The sequence below is a fragment of the Cucurbita moschata genome, unplaced genomic scaffold (genome assembly GCF_002738365.1).
Source record: "Cucurbita moschata cultivar Rifu unplaced genomic scaffold, Cmos_1.0 Cmo_Scf00022, whole genome shotgun sequence".
Lineage (NCBI taxonomy): Eukaryota > Viridiplantae > Streptophyta > Magnoliopsida > Cucurbitales > Cucurbitaceae > Cucurbita > Cucurbita moschata.
Genome location: NW_019268538.1, coordinates 3,088,375 through 3,109,476, shown reverse-complemented (window position 1 = coordinate 3,109,476; position 21,102 = coordinate 3,088,375). Strand labels below are relative to the sequence as shown.

General features: G+C 34.5%; 2 protein-coding genes and 1 long non-coding RNA gene across 9 annotated transcripts; 2 read left to right on the top strand and 1 right to left on the bottom strand.

Annotated features, from left to right (window-relative positions):
• Positions 1-205: 205 nt before the first annotated feature.
• LOC111459145 lies at positions 206-2,628 on the bottom strand. 5 transcript variants are annotated; one of them, XR_002713246.1, is made up of 3 exons: positions 2,576-2,628; positions 1,860-1,935; positions 206-1,072 (listed from the first exon to the last, which is right to left on the bottom strand). It is a non-coding gene; the product is annotated as an uncharacterized LOC111459145 (long non-coding RNA). The 5 variants fall into 5 exon arrangements; XR_002713247.1 differs by lacking the exon at positions 2,576-2,628 and adding an exon at positions 2,512-2,553; XR_002713245.1 differs by lacking the exon at positions 2,576-2,628 and adding an exon at positions 2,352-2,499.
• Positions 2,629-9,691: 7,063 nt separating this feature from the next.
• LOC111459698 (probable inactive receptor kinase At4g23740) lies at positions 9,692-13,472 on the top strand. 3 transcript variants are annotated; one of them, XM_023102720.1, is made up of 3 exons: positions 9,692-9,855; positions 10,524-11,819; positions 12,625-13,472. In XM_023102720.1, the coding sequence occupies exons 2-3, from the start codon at positions 10,589-10,591 to the stop codon at positions 13,275-13,277; spliced, it is 1,884 nt and encodes a 627-aa protein (XP_022958488.1). In that variant the 5' UTR covers positions 9,692-9,855; positions 10,524-10,588; the 3' UTR covers positions 13,278-13,472. The 3 variants fall into 3 exon arrangements, with proteins under 3 accessions (XP_022958488.1, XP_022958487.1, XP_022958486.1); XM_023102719.1 differs by having other exon boundaries at positions 10,249-11,819; XM_023102718.1 differs by having other exon boundaries at positions 9,692-11,819.
• A 1,209-nt stretch (positions 13,473-14,681) lies between these two features.
• On the top strand, positions 14,682-19,354 carry LOC111459671 (ubiquitin-conjugating enzyme E2-17 kDa-like). The gene is made up of 5 exons (XM_023102684.1): positions 14,682-14,759; positions 14,889-14,984; positions 16,640-16,767; positions 18,099-18,203; positions 18,997-19,354. The coding sequence occupies exons 2-5, from the start codon at positions 14,915-14,917 to the stop codon at positions 19,138-19,140; spliced, it is 447 nt and encodes a 148-aa protein (XP_022958452.1). The 5' UTR covers positions 14,682-14,759; positions 14,889-14,914; the 3' UTR covers positions 19,141-19,354.
• The last annotated feature ends 1,748 nt before the right edge of the window (positions 19,355-21,102 follow it).

The window sequence follows — 21,102 nt, the reverse complement described above, 5'->3', positions numbered from 1 at the left end:
CGGTTCAAGCCATTTCTCGCCTCAACCCCCTAACTACCATCTTTAATACCATTTCATCTATTATTGATATCAATTATTTATATCTTTAATACCATTTCATCTTGTTACCCAATGTTTAGAGGGCTGAATGAAAATTTATTACTTCATACGAATTTCAAAAGAAAATGGTGAAAAGAAACGAAATGATTATGAAAATGACATTGGAAACACCAAAATTTTGTCCTCTAATAAAATTGTTCAAACATGTCCAATCACAAAAGAAACAGAATATTAATAAAGATTGAAAAAAGGGGAACTTTCTTTATGAACACAAAGTTTCTGGCTACATCAGGTTCTTCAGGGTTTGATGAGCAGTTAACCATCAAAACATTACAAATTCAATATCCTTTAACCGCTAACGATAGACTTGAACTCTTCAAAAATCACCGTGACACAGCTTCGCTTGTATAAACATGTTGACACAACCCCATAACTCAAACGACATTCCTCCCATCCATCGTCTCGTACATCCTTGCCACTAAACGAAATGTTAAAAAACTCGAAACATAACCCTTGAATAAAGTATTAGCCGAGATAAGTCACGAGCAAATTGTATGAATTGAAATACCAAGAAATTTCATCACAACTAAATGAAAGTGACCCGAGTCACATCTTTTCGACATAATAGCATACCATTCGTGAATATAGACGAGATCTTATGACTATCCAAATTAAGCAACAAATGCACGTACATTGATCACATAATCGTTATACATTTCTAACCTAACCCTAAGGTGAAAATATAAGATGAAACCCATAGGCTTGTGGAAACTCAACTGGAACCTAAACACAAGTGTTTGAGACCAATTTAGATAGCAATTTAACGGATGGCTGAGAGAATTTAGGACTCCAGATGGCCTTTATGCATTAATTGAATGACTTAAAGCAACACCTTTTTACCCATAAAATCTCATTGGAAAGGCTGATTTACTTAACAAGCTGACACCACGAAGCTAGCAGCAGGGCAACCACCAGAGGCCTAGCGATGACCGACAGATATTGATTGAGAGACACAGAGATCCACCAACGACTGCTGCAGTCAAGGAGAGAAAACAAGAACATGACAACATATAAACTCAGTAACCCATCAAATAAAGCTATCATCTTTTTCCTTCTTTTACAGTTTTACATTAAATTAAATTAAATTAAATTGTAACCTTAAATAAACAAAAAGAAAAAAAAAACATCTCAGAAGCTAATAATCAGACACAGAAGAAAAGAAAACAGTCGTTTTCTTCTAAGATTTGGTTTGAAAAAGATGGTTAATGTAATAACAAGAAAAAGACAGGCATAGAAGAGAAAGGGTAAAATGGTAAAATACACAGACATAAATGAGTTATCTTTTTCTCTCTCTAGTCTAAAAGGATGGGAGAGTGTAACATGTCTGGGAACTTGTTGCAGCATTTAGACCGACACCCAAGAAGCTATGGCGTCGAAGCTCGTGTCCAGTAACCTCTTCTCTGTTCTTTGCTCTGTCCCTTCAAAAATATTCCATCTTTTCCAAAACCCTAATCTACAACAACACTCTTTTCAAATCCATTCACCTTCTTCTTCTTCATAATATCATCAAACATTCATAACAAAAACATATAAAAACTTCTCCCTAACAAACACTAAAACATAAATATAGTATAATATCTACCGACAGTGGATTTCAGGCATTACAAATGATATCAGAAACACCGGACATTGGGCTCTAAGTGAGTGAATTGTGAGATCTCATATCGGTTCTAATAGTTTGAAAATCTCTCCTTAATAGACACTTTCCAGAGACAAAGTAAACAATATCTAATAATCGTGAAGTTGAGTGATAATCTCACCTGAAACCTTCTTTAAATCCTTCTTTAAATGGGTTGTCTCAGCGAAGAATCTGAATCCAAGACCCAAGCTAGCTTTCTACCAATCAAAACAAGAACAAGTTAAGATTTTGATGATTTATTTGAACAAAACGTTGAATTTGTGTAAGTGGGTATGGAATGAATGTTGAAGTTGTTAGAGATCTCGATCTCAAAAGCAAAATTAACAGCCAAAAACAGGGAAAAGTGAGAGATTTTAAGGGGAAAGAAGGGTTAAAAGGAAAGGGAGCTCCCTTCAGTCCAAGTACAGGAAGCTTAAGATTCAATTTGTCTCCCGCATCATTCACTCGTTTACTGAATCGACAGCCGATTGATTGACTCAGTATTTGAACGAATGAGTCGGCAGCTAATTAAACCCTACGGCCACCCATGAGTGGACTGAAGAAAGCTCTCTTAACCCTCACAAAATTATCCAAACAACCACAAACCCTGAAAAACAAGAACAAAGAGAGAGACCCTTTAAAGGGTATTCAACAATTTTGGAGAAGAAACTAGCCATGGATCTCAGGCTGAAGAGGAAGAGGGGTTTATAAAGATAAGGGGGAGAGAGAAAGAAGAGAGAGAGAGAGAGATTTTTAGAGGAAGGAACAGAAGAAAATATTAATGGGAGACACACCCATATTCTCCCTTCTTCCCTTTCTCTACAAATCTCTTTTGGATTTGGAATCCTTGTTGCTTACCTATGCATATGCCCTAATCTCCTCTATAAAAATCAAAACTTTGCTCTAATTTTATTAATAACTAAGTAAGAAGCATCATATTCTTTCCAAGGCATATATATATATATGTACATATGTACTATGCTATAATGATTTTTTGTTTGTGGATAAAATTAACTTCAAATATTTACCGAAGGGTAATTTAGTCTTTTTAAATTATAAACGGAATTAAACGGGATGTGTATCGATAAATAGGTCAAAAGTTTGAATTTTGTTCTCCTTATCTTTAACGATAAAACTCCACGTGGAAATAAATTGCGGATTTATTAAATATAAAAATTGGATTTGATATGTGATGAACGTGTAGATTTTATCCACATTGGATTTTATACGGATTTTTTAAAGTAATAAAAAGTATTAAGAGTGTTAATTAAATAAGTAATATGCTTAAGGGCTAGAGATGCTAGTAGAAGGCTAGTGTCCCTAGGGTTCATGTTTATGATGGGACAAAACTAAATAATTGTGTTTTTCTTTTTTTAATTTCCAGACAAAGAGCAAGTTAGAAGCATCAATCTTTAGAATATTACCACACGGTCACTCAACCCAACATTACTATGAGGAGTATACAGGGGTGATCGAACTCGAAATTTTAAGTTGATTAGATTGATGATACGAACAATCGAAATAAAGTTCACAATTCAATCCTCTATTTTCGAGTTGGGCTACTATTAGGTTAGGAACTATTTGATGATCTATTGGCTATCCACCGTTCGCAAATATTATCTACTTTGACTCGTTACATAACGTCATTAACCTCACGATTTTAAAACGCGTCTACTATGAAGAGGTTTCTCCACCCTTATGAGAAATGTTTCGTTCCAATCTTCAACTAATGTGAGATCTCACAGTATCATAATTGAATTTGCCTCTTTGCGTGACAACTTATGAAAAAAACCAGTGAACGACGGTCATGAACAATTCGATACTTTAACTTGACTAGAACGTTATGTGAATTTTGTAGGACCTCGTGCAAGTTTATATTACATAAAAATCGTGAACTTACATAGTTATTTCAGCCATCTTTGAACGGATTCGTGGGTTAAAATCATTTTAATGTCTTTAAATGTCATGCATGTAGTAATGACTCGAGACATATATCTGAGAATTGGACCACTTAAATCGTAACTTTAACACCATATTTTAATCCCATCGCAGCTCTTTATAGAAAGTAATCAAAGAATAATGTATTAATTTAATAGCATAAGGGCAACACATGAGTATAAAAGCATGTGAAGATTTACAAGTCCAAAGACATTTAAGTACGGCTAATACACTGTTTGCTTTGTGCAGCCAAGTTGGTGGAAGTACAAATTCACATTATAAACTAATAGTAATTTCTTTTCCATTTCTGCAGGTGAAAAGACTAATCAAAAGTGGGCAGTGAATCTCCAAAAACAAAGAAAAAAACAAACATCACCAGAATTAGACGTCGGATTTGTGTTCTTTAACCAGCTTTACGAGCACGCCCACTTCATTCAAAATTTACCCACTTTCTTCCTTAAAATATAATTTCATCCACCAAAACACTTAACAACTCAAGAGATTTACAGATTTTTAGGCTAATAATGCATGAATTAAGGGTTTGATTTAGCTTCCATTTCTGTTCATGAGAGACAGATAGCCAAGAAAAGTGATTCAAATGGTGGACAGAGGCCGCACCCACGAGCCACTACACAGGCAACACGCAGCAGTGTTAGTGCTGTTTGACTATGAACAAGAAGATGGTATGTTTTTGTTAAGAATTTGGTGTCGGACTCAGAATGGATCTGTCTGTTTAGTGCAACATTTTGAGGGCTCTTGTTTGGAGCATGCTCCCTTCATACCTCTTGACAACCAACAACAACCAAAATTTGTGTGTTTTTTTCACTTGGGTTTCTTTAATTTTGTGTTTTCTCAAAAGGGTTTTCGAAAATTTTCGATCTTTGTTCTGATTCATTCCAATATTCTGGGTGGCTGTTCTTTCATTTGTGTTCTTTTTTTTTTTAAAAACCTTTTTACATGTTTTTGTTTAGGGTTTAGTTCATTTAGATTCTAATTCTATTTTGACTCAAACAAACCTAACATAATTGGGTGTAAACAATGTTGGAAATTGAAATTTGGGAACTTGTTTAGGCACGGGAATAGAAAAGATTTCCGAGATTCCCGAATCAAACATTTTCGTGTGTTATTCATCATACAAATGTTATAGTATATTAACAAATTGAGCTAACATACTCGATATTTCTATACTTTCCTCACGAAACGACCACGTAGTTCCAAATCAACGGGAATCATTTTAGTATGTTGTTTAGAAAATGCTCAATATTGATTGAAAGGATCGAAAAAGAGAATTGTAGTGTATTGTATTGAATGGAATTCAAATGAAAAATAATGAGGTAAGTGAAGGGGGGAGACATTGAAGGGTGGAGTGCGGGAGCCACAAAGCAACCAATGGGAGAATGCATGATGGGGAAGAAGAATTAGACAATGTCTATGTAACTTTAATGATATCACATTGTCACTCACTTCCTGAAACAGTGTCATATCACCCCCAAAAGCCTGCCTGCCTTCCTGTTCATCTTTTCTTCTTCAATCTTCATTCATTCAATTGTTTTTACCCTTAATTTACCAGCTTTGATCCATCCATATCATAAAAATCCTTTATATTTGTGTTTCAATTTTAGGGTTTGTTCGACCAAAAATGAACTATTAGGAAGAAAGATTAGTGTGAATTTGTTGATTAATGATTAGATTAGGTTGGAGTTTAGTGTAAATAATGCAAAGATTAGGAAAGTGGCCAATTAGCATCTCCGATTGAGACTTTCAAAGATTTGCATTGCCACTGTTGTGATTCAGCTCATCAAAGACCAAATTTGATTGTCACATCTTGTCTGATTCTTATGTTCCCTCTCCTGTAATCATCCCCAATCTCATTGGTAACATAAACCATATGCCCTCTTCATTTTTCCACCCTCCCTACAAACCCTACCTCCTAATGGATTCATCTACTTCCCACGTCGATTAAAGTGTAAAAATCTCTCTGTAATCGATGCATTTTAAAAACTGTAAAATTGACGGCAATACTTAACGAGTCAAAATAGACAATATCTACTAACAGTAGGTTTGAAACGGAGTAAAAGAAAGGGTCTATTTCATGAGTGGCCCAAAGGGTTCTTTTTCGTGCCCTTTGTTAGTATAAATAGTAACTATTAATTCTTTTTAAGTATTTTCGTAACCATATCGTGCTTATTCTTAAGATGTTTCGGATATAATCATTAGTTCGTATATGTACCCTTCTTAAACTCGATGTCACGAGCGAAGAACTTTTAATGTAATTGTGGAAGGATTTTGTTCGGATGCCATTTGGAACGTTTGGGACCCAAATTTTCGAATTTTAAACTTGAGGTATTATATTTGAATACAAATAGGGTATAAGAAGAAAATAGATGGATTCTTGATCATCCCTAACCATGCAATTCAAATCCGACAAGGAATTAGAATTTTTATGGATAATATATAGTACAATGGGAGCATAAACCTTAATTAATATAAGGTTGATCCGAGGATTTTCTTGTACCTCATAAATTTGACAATTACGTTAATATATTTGGTTAACGGGGCACATACTTGAAGCTTTTGGGCCCATAATTAAGATACCTTTATTCTCCAATTAAATGGCTTGGTCAAATATAATTGGCCCTTAAATTATTGCCCACTTATGATTGCATAATTAATTAATTCCCACCTAATATTTAAATTTCTTACATGGTCCCGACATGACTTCGTTAATTGCTTGCGAGATCTCACATCAGTTGGAGAGGGGAATGAAACATTCCTTATAAGGGTATGAAAACCTCTCCTCACCATACGCGTTTTAAAATCACGAGACTAACGGCGATATGTAACGAGTCAAAACGGACAATATTTTTAGCGGTGAGATTGAGCCGTTACAAATAGTATCAATGTCAGTCACTGGACGATGCGAGACACTAGTCATAGTAGACGCGCTTTAAAATCATGAGACTGACAGTGATGCATAACGGATCAAAACAGACAATATTTGTTAGCTTACAAAAACAGACAATATTTGTTAAAAGTAAGTGGTAACGGTTAGCTGTTACACTACTTATCTTTAAATTGGTTATAAAAGTCAATTAGGTAATTCCTGTGTTGTTTTAGTATGTTTTGTCTTTTATGGTAATATAAAATTGTAGAAATATGAGATTCGAGCAGCATTTAGCAGGAAGCATCCCATAAATTCCTCGTGCTGAAATATTTTGGAAAATAAAAGAAATAAAGTATTTTTAAAACATAAATATTAATTAATAAAGTGATTAAGGCATCGGGTTTAATGATAGTTTAAGAGAGCACTTAGAGAAAAAGAGAAACATAAAATAATAAAGATATTATTCATTTGGGAAACCCTAAGTTGTAGAAGTTGTAGAGATTTGTTAATTTAATTCATATAATATAATAATGATAAGAATTGTACTTAAAAACTATACCCTATGTCCATTGATTCCCCCTTTATTTGTTTGATTCTAATTCACGTCTAATCACAATCTATGACTTAATTAATTTGATTAATGAATTCATTTTGCTGATTAGGCTTTGCATGCCATGCATGTGGGGGTAATTAGTGGAGATGCTGTCCTGTTCCGTTCTCCGATTTTATTATTATTTTGTTGGTAAATATTAAATTAAGTTTGGTATAAAATTATATAAGGATAAATATTTTTAAATTAAACAAAATTAAGTAAAAATATATGTCTCAAGATTTCTACCGGGCGTGGATGATGAAGTTATTCTCGCTATCTATTTCATTTATCATTCTCGCAAAATTCTTTATTTATTTTTTCAAATATTAGATTTCTATGAGTATTTTATTATTATTATTATTATTTTTAAATATTTATTTTAAATTTTGATTTTTCAACGTAATTTTTTATTAAAATTTTGTTAAAAAATAAATTATACTAAATCAATAAATTTCTTAAGATGTATGTGTTTCGATGATTACATAAGCAAACCAAATATGGCCTTTATGGTTTGGATAAATAGGCCCACAGTAGCTGTCATGGGCCTGTTTATTTGGGCCGAGGAGCTTCCATCTAAATTTGGGCCTATAAGCATAAAAAAAGCCCATTTCATCCCTAACTAAACTTGTACAGATTTAGTCTTATCCTATTGAAAAAGGCGAAATTACTATATTCTCCTTTCATAAACATAACCACTAATTTTATGACTCTAGACATTGTAATAAATCTAAGTAAATTTTATTTTTTTAGATAAAATTTTGAAATAAATGTGCCACCAAAGAGAAAATTATGTCGCATACATAATTAAAATCTAACATTACATACACTCCGGGATAAAAGCTTTATTTTATGAACTTTCTCGAACTCAATGAAAATGTCAAGACGAGATGAGCCGTTCATCAACACGGTATGTGTCAAGTGGTAATGTATGTAGGGATAAAAGGGCTAAGGTGTTTTGTGTAACGAAAAATTGCCTAAACCAACTCAAATCAAACAAGAACTAAATGAAAATAAGATAGGATGGATAGAGAATGATTAGATGGATCGGAACATAATCAAGAAAATGGAAAATGGAAGTGATTAGATTGAAGTGGTTTATGTGGAATCCATTAAGAAGGGTCCAAGAAAGGGATTTGCAAGAAGCATGAGGAGTGGGTGAAATCAGAGTGGACTAGACTTGAAAAAAAGCACTTTCACCACATATTGACTTTGTGTCTTGTTGGGTTATTGTTGGAAGACAAGCATTAGAAGCTAACCAAGCTGTTCCATGGGACAAAGAACAACCACCAAAAACATGTCAACACAATCTTTTTTGCTTTTATGTCACTCAATTACCTTCATTCTTATCTCCAACATATGCATTTCCATGTGATCTGTTCTTCTCCTCCTCTCTTGCCCTACTTCTTGGCCTTTTCCCGTTTCAAACAAACCACCCAAATTCCATAAAATCCCCAAAATCACTCTCCAGTAAAATGTTAATGTTGTTTCTTTCACGAACATGTCCGAGAGAAACATGTTATTCGAGAAATTAGGTTAAGAGAGCCAAGTTGGGGTGCACATGAGTTCAGTTTGATAAAATTTCTCGACCAACCCTAAATTTCATATACCTGAATAAATCAAATAAGGTTCACGATCCTAAAAGATTGAGTTGAGTTGAAGCGCTAAGTGAATTTACTCTTAAGTAGGAAAATTTACAGGAGATCACTCAATATACGATTGTTCCAAATAAAACACGCTTAACTATAAAATTTCTATGATTCAGTCACTGAAAAGAAAGATTCACATTGTTGATATACTCTCTTTCGAATCTGATATCGATTCATTCATGTACTATACCTTTACTGTCGTATATACATTTAAACTTTGGTTAGGTATTTTACAACGGTAAAATTTGATCCTCATCTTAGTCCCAGCAGCTAATTTCCCGCCAGCGGAAGGATATGTTCGCCAAGACATGGTTTTACGATGCTGCTAAGTGGGCCCCACCGCCATCTTTACCGAACAGTTGTCAAAATTATTACGTAATAAATTCTGTTGTTGATTTTTCTTTATAGAAAAAAGGTTACCTTTTTTTTTTAATAAACAAACAATATTAAATTGTTTTAATACTTTTAAGTTTAATTTCAACTACGCTAAAGGTAAAGAAAATAGTATTAACCAATTTTAAAACCTTAAATTTAATGCAATTAATTAACACAATTATCTAAATATAAAACATGGGAATAATTGCCACGTGTTCAATATAACAGCAAGAATAATGATTTGTGAAATTAATTGCAATTTTAATAAATGAATTAGACTCCCTATATTCGTAGCCTGAAAATAATTAAAAAAACATAAATAAATACGACATTAAAAAGTAATAATGTTATTTATTATAATTTCGTCGGTGCAGAAACCTCCGACTACTATGCTGTGGTACTAAAAAAAGGAAAATAAAAATAAACCCCAAATATTTGTAGTAATTAATAATCGGCCCCACATTTCGTGAAACTCTCTTCGTCTCCATTTATGAAAATTTATGGCGTCCAAAAATGCTATGCTTTATAATCATCATTCAATCCACTGTGGTTTTTGTTTGCCCTTTCTCCATTATTAGTTTACCGTTTTGTAATAATCGTCGATATAATTATTCTTCTCTTCAAAATCCCCATTTTCCCTCTGCGTGTAACAGACACAGGCGCCATTGCTGTTTTCTTCTTCTTCCGAGCTTCAATGGCAGCGGTTTGAAAGCGCTTTTCCTCTTCCCTTTTGGCAATATTTCTGCAATCTTAACTTTACTGCTTCCACTTTCGTTTCGATGCTTTTTTAGCCACCCATTACTGTGTTCATCTCGTTTGAATTTGATTCACATCGTGCCATTAGTTATAGAGAAATCATTGCACCTTCTTTTCTTTTTGGGCTCTCTTTTTTCGACCTGCATTTTGAATTTTTGGTTCGGATTTGTGAACTGCTTTTGCTTTTTTTTATGAGCGATGGGGTAGCTGGGGGTTTCGGTTTAGATCTTGAGCTAATTATTAGCGTTGATTTGCTGCTTTTGCTCCGTTTTCGAGGCAAATTGTTTTTTATTTTCGCCTTTCTCGTTTCTTGTAATTCTGGGGTTTCTTGATTGTACAGCAAAGCGAATGCTTAATGGAGTGACTGAGTAAACAACGAAAAGAAGCTTGGTTTCGAGTGAAGAACCCTCGCTAACTTCTGGAATATAATAAACCCCTTTTTGACTATGTTCTAAGAATTCAAAACCCTTCTACTTTTCTCGACAATGTCTTTGGAATCTGGGTTTTTCATTTCTCTTTTCCTTCACATTCCTTTCTCCCTTTTTATATAGATTTCAAATTTGTGTATCTTACCCATTTCTCTTCTCTGTTTTTCCTCTTCTGGGTTCGCTGCAGTTTGAACCATAGACGCGCGTGGAGGGAAACACTTCTGGGTTCGTTCTGTTCTCTACAGACCTCCGATGGAAGCTCTGTGGATTTTCAGCTTCGTTCTCGTTCTGGGGTTGGTTTTTGCGCCGATCAATGGCGACCCAGTTGAAGATAAGCGAGCTTTGCTTGATTTTGTGAAGAATCTTCCTCATTCTCGCTCTCTTAATTGGAATGCGGCTTCTCCGGTTTGCCATTACTGGACTGGTATAACTTGCAGTAAAGATGATTCTCGTGTTATAGCCGTTCGATTGCCCGGAGTTGGCTTCCACGGCCCGATTCCGGCGAACACTCTCAGCCGGCTCTCGGCGTTACAAATCTTGAGTCTAAGATCCAACCGTATAACAGGGGATTTCCCATCTGATTTCTCAAATCTTATGAACTTGTCTTATCTTTATCTTCAGTTCAACAACTTCTCCGGGCCATTGCCTTCCAATTTCTCTGTTTGGAAGAATCTCACCTCTGTGAATCTCTCTAACAATGGCTTCAATGGCCGCATTCCTTATTCGCTTTCTAATCTTCCAGCACTCACGGGTTTGAGTCTCGCAAATAACTCTCTCTCAGGAGAAATCCCTGACCTCCAAATGCCCAAATTGCAGATTCTGGATTTATCCAACAACAAACTGAATGGGAGTGTGCCTAAATCACTACAGAGATTTCCAAGGTCTGTATTTGTAGGCAATGACATATCCTTCGACAGTTCTTCGCCAAACAATCCTCCCCTGCTCCCACCATTGCCTTTGTGGAATGAAAAGCCCAAGAATGCTGGAGGGCTTGGAGAAGCAGCATTATTAGGAATTATAATAGCTGGTGCTATTCTGGGGCTCTTAGCATTTGGCTTTCTGATACTTGTATGCTGTTCAAGAAGGAAGAGGGAAGCATATTCAGGGGATCTGCAGAAAGGTGGAATGTCGCCGGAGAAGGTGATATCAAGGACTCAAGATGCAAACAACAGATTGGTGTTCTTTGAGGGGTGCCATTATGCTTTTGACTTGGAGGATTTGTTGAGGGCTTCTGCTGAGGTGTTGGGGAAGGGGACTTTTGGTACTGCTTACAAAGCAATTCTGGAGGATGCCACCACTGTTGTTGTTAAGAGGTTGAAGGATGTAAGTGCTGGGAAACGTGATTTTGAGCAGCAAATGGAGATTGTGGGCAGTATCAGGCACGAGAATGTGGCCGAGTTGAAGGCCTATTATTATTCCAAAGATGAGAAGCTGATGGTTTATGATTTCTATGGTCAGGGTAGCGTCTCGGCTATGTTGCACGGTACGTTACCATTTCAACTATGTACCTCGTAGTTTCGTTATTCATGCTTGCCATGTTCCCACTCTACTGAAGGTTATAACTAAAATTTTCATTGCATACTCTATTTTGGTTGAATTAGTAGCAGAATCCATATGATTTTATCAACTTGTTATCAAGAGCGAAGTTCATTTTTAGTTTGTTAGGAAGGACTTTATGTTAGAAGCCAGAGTTTGTCTTGTAAGCTGTGAATTCTTTTACGGGAATGGCTTAGCCTAACACTACAATCAGCTGCGTGCCCGAAAATAAAGTCGAGACTGTACTCTGATACCATTTGTAACAGCCCAAGTCTACGGATATTGTCCTCTTTGTGCTTTCCCTTTCGGGCTTCTCCGCAAGGTTTTTAAAACGTGTCTACTTGGGAGTAGTTTCCACACCCTTACAAGGAATATATCGTTCCCCTCTCCAACTGATGTGGGATTTCGCAATTCACCCTCCTTGGGGGCCAGCGTCCCCGCTGGCACACCGCTTGGTGTTTGGCTTTGATACCATTTGTAACCGCCCAAGGCCACCGCTAGCAGCTATTGTCCTCTTTGGGCTCTCCCTTTTGGGCTTCCTCTCAAGGTTTTTAACACGCGTCTAGTAGGGAGTAGTTTCCTTTCTCCTCCCCAACCGATGTGGGATCTTTTGTGTTAAAAACTTTGAGGGGAAGCCCGAAAGGAAAAATTCGAGGAGGAGAATATTTGGTAGCAGTGGACTTCGATAGTTTTCAGTGTTCCAAATGTTTATGCTTGCTTCTCCGAGTCATAAATGTGCCTTTTTTTTCCAGGTGAACGCGGAGAGGAAAAGACCCCATTAGATTGGGACACTAGATTGAGAATTGCAGTTGGTGCAGCACGAGGGATTGCTCGAGTCCATGCCGAAAATGGAGGGAAGCTAGTCCATGGCAATGTGAAATCCTCAAACATCTTTCTAAACTCTCAACAATACGGATGTGTGTCTGATCTCGGATTAGCAACCATAACAAGCTCACTCTCTCCACCTATATCCCGTGCTGCTGGTTACCGAGCCCCGGAAGTGACCGACACCCGCAAGGCAACACAGGCTTCAGATGTTTTCAGCTTCGGCGTGGTACTCCTCGAGCTTCTTACCGGAAAGTCTCCAATACACGCAACCGGTGGCGAAGAGATCGTCCACTTGGTGAGATGGGTTCACTCAGTTGTCCGAGAGGAGTGGACAGCTGAAGTATTTGATATACAGCTAATGAGGTATCCCAACATAGAGGAAGAAATGGTTGAGATGTTGCAGATAGCCTTATCATGTGTGGCCAGGATACCAGATCAGAGACCTAAAATGGCCGAAGTTGTGACGATGATCGAAACCGTTCGACCAATGGAAGCCGAGAATCGACCTTCTTCCACGCATCAATCTGAAACTTCAATGCCACAAGTTGTTGGGACAGAAAATTTAGCCTCTCAGTGAGTTTGGACCCAATTTGTTCTTATAGTTCTTACATCGAATTTAGTATTTACAAGTTTTTTTTTTTTTTTTCTTTTTAGATTCGAATCTCTTTTTCAGATTCTAGTTTTGCAACAGTAAATGAACAAGTTCAGTTCATACTCGGCTTGTTATTTTTAGCTGCAATTCAAAGGCCAACAAATGGCAAAATTTAAGTTTTGTTCTTCTCAAAATAAAAAAAATAAAAAAGGTTTTTTTTTTTTAATTATTTTTTAGTAATTCTTTAGGTACATAAAAAAATATATGGGATAAAGACAAGTGATTGGAATCTTTTTTTATTTTAAATTTAAAATAAAGTGCATCTTTGACTGGAGCAATAACATTTTTATTCATTTTTTTTAAATAGAGAATATTCTAATTTAGAAAATTCAAAAGAGTCAACCATAAATTTAAGCTCAAAGAATAAGAGATAATCACGGAATTAAATAATAATTCTGTAGCTTATAGACAATTTTTTTTTTTAAAGGATAAGATTATAAATATGGATTGTCATAATACAACAATTATTTGTATAACCATTACGAAATTATATATATATATTTTTTTTTGGAGACGGTAGCTGTTATTAATTATTATTTCGGAGTAATGTTTATGTTAAATAATTAGGGAGTTGTGTTATTAATTATTATTTCGGAGTAATGTTTATGTTAAATAATTAGGGAGTTGAGAATGAAAAAAGAGGGCAATTAATACAATATTGTATGAAAGTCCCATAATTTAGGGAATGATCATGGATTTATAATAAAAAAAAATACCATCTTCATTGGTACGAGACATTTTGGAGAAGTACAAAACAAAATCATGAGAACTTATGCTCAAAGTTAACAATTTCATACATGGTGGAGAGCGAAAAATTCATAATATTGTTTTTTTTTGCTTCAAATTTAATATTTATTATTTTAAACCTTCTAATTTAGTAATTTGAATTTGGTGAATTAAAAGAAGAAAATAAAAGTCATAAAAACTCAATTGAAAGACCAAAGTTTTATTTTATAACCATTTAATTATTTTTTAAAAATTACATTGTTCTATGATTAATTTTTGTACTTAGATTTCATATTTTTTAAATTAACAATTTAAATTAAAAATTAATAATAAGTTTTTAAAAATATATGTAATAAAAAGTAGTATTTAGATGTAATTAAAGAAGAAAAAAGAATAGTGGTTAAAGTAAAAATAATGTGAAGGATTAGGGTTGTAGGGAAACAAATAGAGTGATGCAATTAAATATGTAAATAATTGGTATGAATATTCATGGTGGGGTCCACATGAAAAGACCAATCAGCTAAACGAGTCTACGGAGTATAGTACACAGCCCCCACTCCCACCCTTTCTCTGTATTTAATTTATTTTTATATTTTTTGGAATATATAAAGTGGATTTGTAAATAATTGTAAATCCTCTCTTCTCTCAGGCAAAACAACGAACACGCAGGAGGATCTCAAGGTGAGCTTTCTATTCCTTTCTTCTCTTCTCAGCTTCTGTTTTCTTTTTCCTTTTTTTGTTTCTTTTGGTGTATTCATTTCTTCCTTCCTTGTTCTTTCTCTCTGATTCTCTACTCGAAATGATCTGTAGAGGTTCCACTCTTTTGGAATTTGGCGATGGCTTCGAAGCGGATCTTGAAAGAGCTCAAGGATCTCCAGAAGGATCCTCCTACGTCTTGCAGTGCAGGTTTCTTCTTCTTTCTAACATTTTTCATCGTCGTTCTTGTCACCTGTTTCCTGCCTGATTTACCTGGAGGCTTGGAAAAATTGAAAATCTACTTGTTTGATTTGTTTTGTTTTTTTCGTGCAAAACTGGATGGAGCTCTGTTTGATGTTTATGTTCTTCTTTTTTGTTGTTGTTTTTTGGTTTTTAGCATGAGTGAGCGAGGATAGATCATGTTATTGCACGTTTTTAGGTTTTCGACATGTTAGGACTTTAGAAGATGGCAATTGAGAGTTCTGATCTTTGATTCTGACTGTTGTTGTTCTAAAACTGCCGTATCTGCTACAGGATCATAGTAACATTCCAATTTGTTCTAGCTTATGATCCTTGTGCATGTTTGCGACTGTGTGCTGAGCATTAATTTGTCAGTTTGGCGTCGTTTTTGTTTGCTTATTTTTGGTGAACTTGTTACCAGTTTCCCTGTATGTGTTTAAAACATTAAGCCTCCTTCGATTCCTAATCATAAAGTTCTAGAATAATGCTGAACAGACAGAAGAAAGAAAGAATGAGAGAGGAATCCTTCTGTATTTCTTTGCCAAGTATAATCGCATCTGCACAAGAGTATTTGTAGGCAAAATAACTCTCCAACTGCTGCGACTAATGCATAACTTCTCTCTAACTGATATGAACACGTCAAATAGAATTCAAAAGCAGAATTTATACTTATTCTTACTTTGTTCTTGTCCCTAAACGTTTAAGTCATCTGTTTATATCATTCAACTCTTCACTTATTTTTTCATTAATTATTTATCATAAATCTTTTTGAAATCTAACACTTGATCCTCTATTTCTAGCTCCAAGTTCTGTTATGTGTAAATATCCACAAAACACATGTCTGTATTAGGTGTTTGGTAAATATAGATATAAAAATTGAATTCAAGGACCAAAATATATTTGTATATGTAACGTACAAAGACTAAAACTGAAGATTTATAATAAGTGTGGAAGTTTTGGATATTGACATATTCAAAGGGGAAACTGAAAGTTACCGCCCCTGAAAATATTCAAGCTAATCAGAGAGTTATGTTATCGATTGCTTATTGAGCCTTGAAGTTGACCTTCTATGTTTATAATCTCCAAGTGAATAGATCCGCAATCAGAATATCTTTGTAGTTAATTTGCTCATCATGGATTCTGCATCTATATTTTGTGTATCATAATTTTATTTTATGACCTTGATGACCTTATAAGTTTATAACTTCGAAGTCCTGATACATCTACAATAAAAATATCTCAGTGGTTAAGCTTGCTCATTAAGGATTTTGCATCCAACCTTTTTGTATCATAATTTTGAATTTAATTATAATTCTTCGTGTGAGAACTGAAAATTTGGATGTCAAACTTGTAATCAGCCTTCAAAATTTACTACTGGTGGAATAAGAACCACTTTTAGTCTTACTGATAAATTTTTTAGTGCAAGTCTTCACACGATGATATTACTTGTAAGTGGAACTGCTCGTAAATTTTATATTTTTCCGTCTTTTTTCATTTATGAATTTTATATTGTGACTTTTTCCCTGTTAGATCATATTTTTATTGTACCTCGTGTGACATAAATAATGGTTATAGAATTATCATGTTCACTTAATTTTAATGGTCTATTCAATGAAAATCTTTAGGCCCAGTAGCTGAAGACATGTTCCATTGGCAAGCAACAATTATGGGCCCTCCTGACAGTCCATATGCAGGAGGAGTATTTCTTGTCAACATTCATTTCCCTCCAGATTATCCATTTAAACCACCCAAGGTACGTAGAAGTGATATGCTTCATTTACACTACATCTTTTCTCTTTCACTTCTTTATGCCTCAGTATCTTTCTTTTTTTTTTTCTTTTTTTTTTTTTTTGACACAAAACTAACTTTTCATTGAGATAACGAAAAGTTACGAGGTACAAAACTCTTTTTGAAGAATACAAAGGTCTCCTAGACAACTGAAAATTACGAGGAAATGAAACGAGCTTTATATTAAATCCCGTTTAGAGGAATTTCAAAACTTAACCGCCCAACAAAAGTAGGTTGCTAAAATATTTTCCTTACATGCCTCATAAAGAAATCTCCTAAAAAAATTTTGAATCCTCTTTGCGACCAAAACAAAGAGAATTTTAAGAGCTTCCATCTGAGAAACTTAAACTTCTTTTTTATTATTTATTTATTGTTTTTCATTTATTTGAAAAATAGGTTCCTTCATTTCATTGAATAATGAAATTACAAAAGGGCAAGATGCCAAAGGAATTACAAAAAAACACTTCTATTGGACAATAAGTGAAGCGATACTATAAATGTGTTTGAAATCTAACAGATTTCTTTGAACCGAAAGTTGGCCCGAACTTCTGTGCACCCTTTAGCTTCTTTTACATATATATATAGGGCCAACTTACATGTTTACTGCATACTTTTGAATCCTATCTCCATTTGGCTCTCGTCTTCGTTTCATTTGAAATTGGTGATAAAATAACCTTTAATTTCTTCAAATAATCTAAAAGTCCAACCTGCGAAGAAGAATCAAAGAGGCTTTCTTCTTCTTCTTTTCACTTGGAATTGGTGATAAACTAACCTCTGGTTTCTTTAAATAATCTACAAGACCAACCCATGAAGAATCCTTTGTTGAAATAACTCCAAATGCAGAAGGGGAGAAAAATGCATGCTTGCCTCAAGCTTTCCTGTGCATTATCCCCAAAACTAGCAGCCTCTTTTGCAGGAGGAATTGCCAAGTTTTCCTCTTCCAAGTCTTCACTTTGGAATAAAAAACCGAGCTTTCCATTAATGCCAAAATCCTTGTTATTTTGATAGCGATCTTGGTATCTTTCCATTAATGCCAAAATCTTCAATATTCAAACGAGTTTGCAGTTTCTGGAACTACTTTAGTTTACTTAATAGTTTGATAGCGATCTTGGTCATGTATTATACAGATCTCACTCGCACATAATTTTGTGTTATGTTAACCAGGTCTAGAACTTGTGTATTTGCCAATGAAGGTTTAGGGCAACTATATTACTTCATTATATCCAGTAAAATTATTCGTTCAATTTATAATAATATATAATTGGTGGCTAAAGTTGAGCTCATTAACGCATACAGGTTGCATTCAGAACAAAGGTCTTCCATCCCAATATCAACAGCAACGGTAGCATATGCCTGGACATACTTAAGGAACAGTGGAGTCCTGCATTAACCATTTCTAAGGTTGTCACTCTTTGCATAACCGGGATTTATGAGTACTGAGAAAAATACTGATTTCAATGATTATTTATGCATTATTATCTAATGGAAGTTGACCTGAATTGTGTATTTCTGATGTGCTACTTGCTGTCTCATCCCGCCTGTCATTAGATGGGTAGCTAGGATATATGGCCCTGTTACTGCTGAACAAAACTTTCGGAATCTTTTTTCTGGAACAATGGGGATTATCCCGAGATGGAAGTAACATAAATACAAGGATATTAACTTTTATTAATATATACCCATTTGGAGTCTTATTGATTATATTTCTCAAGAATGGTGGGAATAGTTTCATTTCTCACGATGATATAACTCGAGAAATGAATCAAACACGCAGTATTGATTAGGATGCTGATTCTTCCGTAATACCTCTTGGTTTGAATTACATAAATTATGCATAAGATATCAAGTGGATGCTATCAACTACCATTTCGGTTAGCACTGAAACATGTTATAATTCGCATTTCCTGCTGTTTGGCTTTGTTTTCTCCGCTTAGACTTCTATGACTAGAAATATCTGTTTTCATTCGTAGAATACACATGCATTGTAATATGAGGTGAGGATATATATAAATATATATATATATATATATATATGTATGTATGTATATATATGTATGTATATAAAGTTCTACCCATGAGGTGAGGATTTGAACTTCTGACCTTTTAGTATACGTAATTCAACTAGTTGAGTTATGTTCGGATTAACTACTATACTTTGTTAAATTTAAGCATATGTTTATGCTTTGTCTCACAGGTGTTGCTTTCAATCTGTTCGCTGCTGACAGACCCGAATCCTGATGACCCTTTGGTGCCAGAGATTGCGCACATGTACAAGACTGACAGAAGCAAGTACGAGGCAACCGCCAGAAGCTGGACCCAGAAGTATGCCATGGGTTAGTGGCGCTGCTTAGTGTTAGAGGAGGGCTTCTTCCCAATGGTTTTTCCTTGAATTATATATTTGAATCTGCCTCTCTTACCCAATGGGTTTAGTTATGCTTCCCTCCTGAAAAACACGGACTGTTCTTTACCTGTTTGTATGGATAACAAAAATATATCCTTAATCTTGAGAGTTTATTCCAATAAAAACCCATTCGTGGACCTAGACCTGGACCTAAATCCCCGATGGACAATCTATGGCCACTTATTGCATGGTTTCAAAAAGATATAAATGGCTCGAGTGTCATTTGGATTTAAAATGCTTAGCTAAACGTATTTCTTGTTGATGTTTGTCTAGGAAATGTGTTGGTCATTTTCTTTTCTTTTCTTTTCTTAAGATTTGTCGTGATCTAACCAGGAGTTCATGTCAACTTTATGGATGAAGATTTTGATTGCAGAGTTCATAATATTTACTCTTGATTGCAGAGTTGGATGTTTGAATCTCTTATTTCAAATTTTATTAATTTTTTTAAAATACTATTTTAATATTGGTTTTCGATGTTTTAGAGTAATTGCGTTTGGTCACTGTACTTATGTTATTGCTGTGTTGATTAGTTGAAATGGTTATTCATATATGGAAATTATATTGTTATATTTTAAATTGTCTTTAATGGTTAGCCAACTATGGAATGGTTCAAGTGATTATTTACATTTAAAGGTAACCGTGGAATAAGCATGATGTTCTTTTTTTTCTTAAATTGATCATTGCAATTATTCTCTACAACAGTCACTCTTCCTATTAAAACTATTGTCACATAGTAAGATGGCCACATTTATTGTTATCAAACTATTTGGCAAACATCCCATACAAGATTCTGTTTCAACCAATTATTCATCATCAGTTCATTCATATCAAATATTAATAATACACCAATTAATTATATTAATTATCGCTAGTAATCTTGTTGATTTAATTTCTATTAACTAAAAACATGTCCAAATTATAACCTAAATACTTTCTTTAATTCTAAATTTTGATTAACAATTTGACTCTTTATTTTTTAGTTCATTGTCAAGCTTTATAACATTATTAACCGAACAAATATCATTTCTTTCTTGTAGATGACCTCTTCCATGTTCATAACATTGTGTTGGGGCTTGGAAAATATTTATTTATTAAATATAAACATTGTTATTTATAAAGTATTTAAAAACATTTTGGTGGGTTGGAGAATTTTTGTATTTAAAAAAATAATAATAATTAAGAGGCAGCCGGCAAACAGGTCGTGGGAGGAAGTGGGAAATGCAGACCAGAGCTTCGCTTCACTTACTTCCCATAAAATCCGGCCTTCCGATGCCTCTGTTCAGACACCACTTACTGTTCTTACAACTTGCCCTCCACAACATATATATATATATATATAACCTGCAATTTAGTCCGAAAATATCTATGATGATGTGTCAATTATTATGCCACGTGGGTTTGATATAAATTTGACAGTACCTAATTTAATAATATTTATAAATAAAAATTAAAAATTAGAATGTGGGTAGTTATTAATGGCGAAATGATTCCTTTATGATTTGCAGGTGAATAATTAAAAAGTTATTGGTGAGGAAGTGGGAGAGATATGGTTCGGTGTTGCTGTCATTTCCAATTTAGTTTGATTGAAGTTGTAACTAATGGCTTCGCCTTCAACATATTTTATTACCTCCATTACTTTTTACTAACTGTCACTCCCGTATTTACCTTCTTCAATGTTAACCACCGTTAAATTCGTGAGATCTCACATTAGTTGAAAATAAGAACGAAACATCATTTTTAAGAGTATGAAAACATCTTTCTAGCAAACGCATTTTAAAAATTTTGAGGGTAAGTTCGAAAAGAAAAATTCAAATAATACAATATCTGGTAGCAGTGGATTTAAGCCGTTACAAATGGTATCAGAGCCAAACACGGGGTAATGTGTCATGTGGGGGTGGA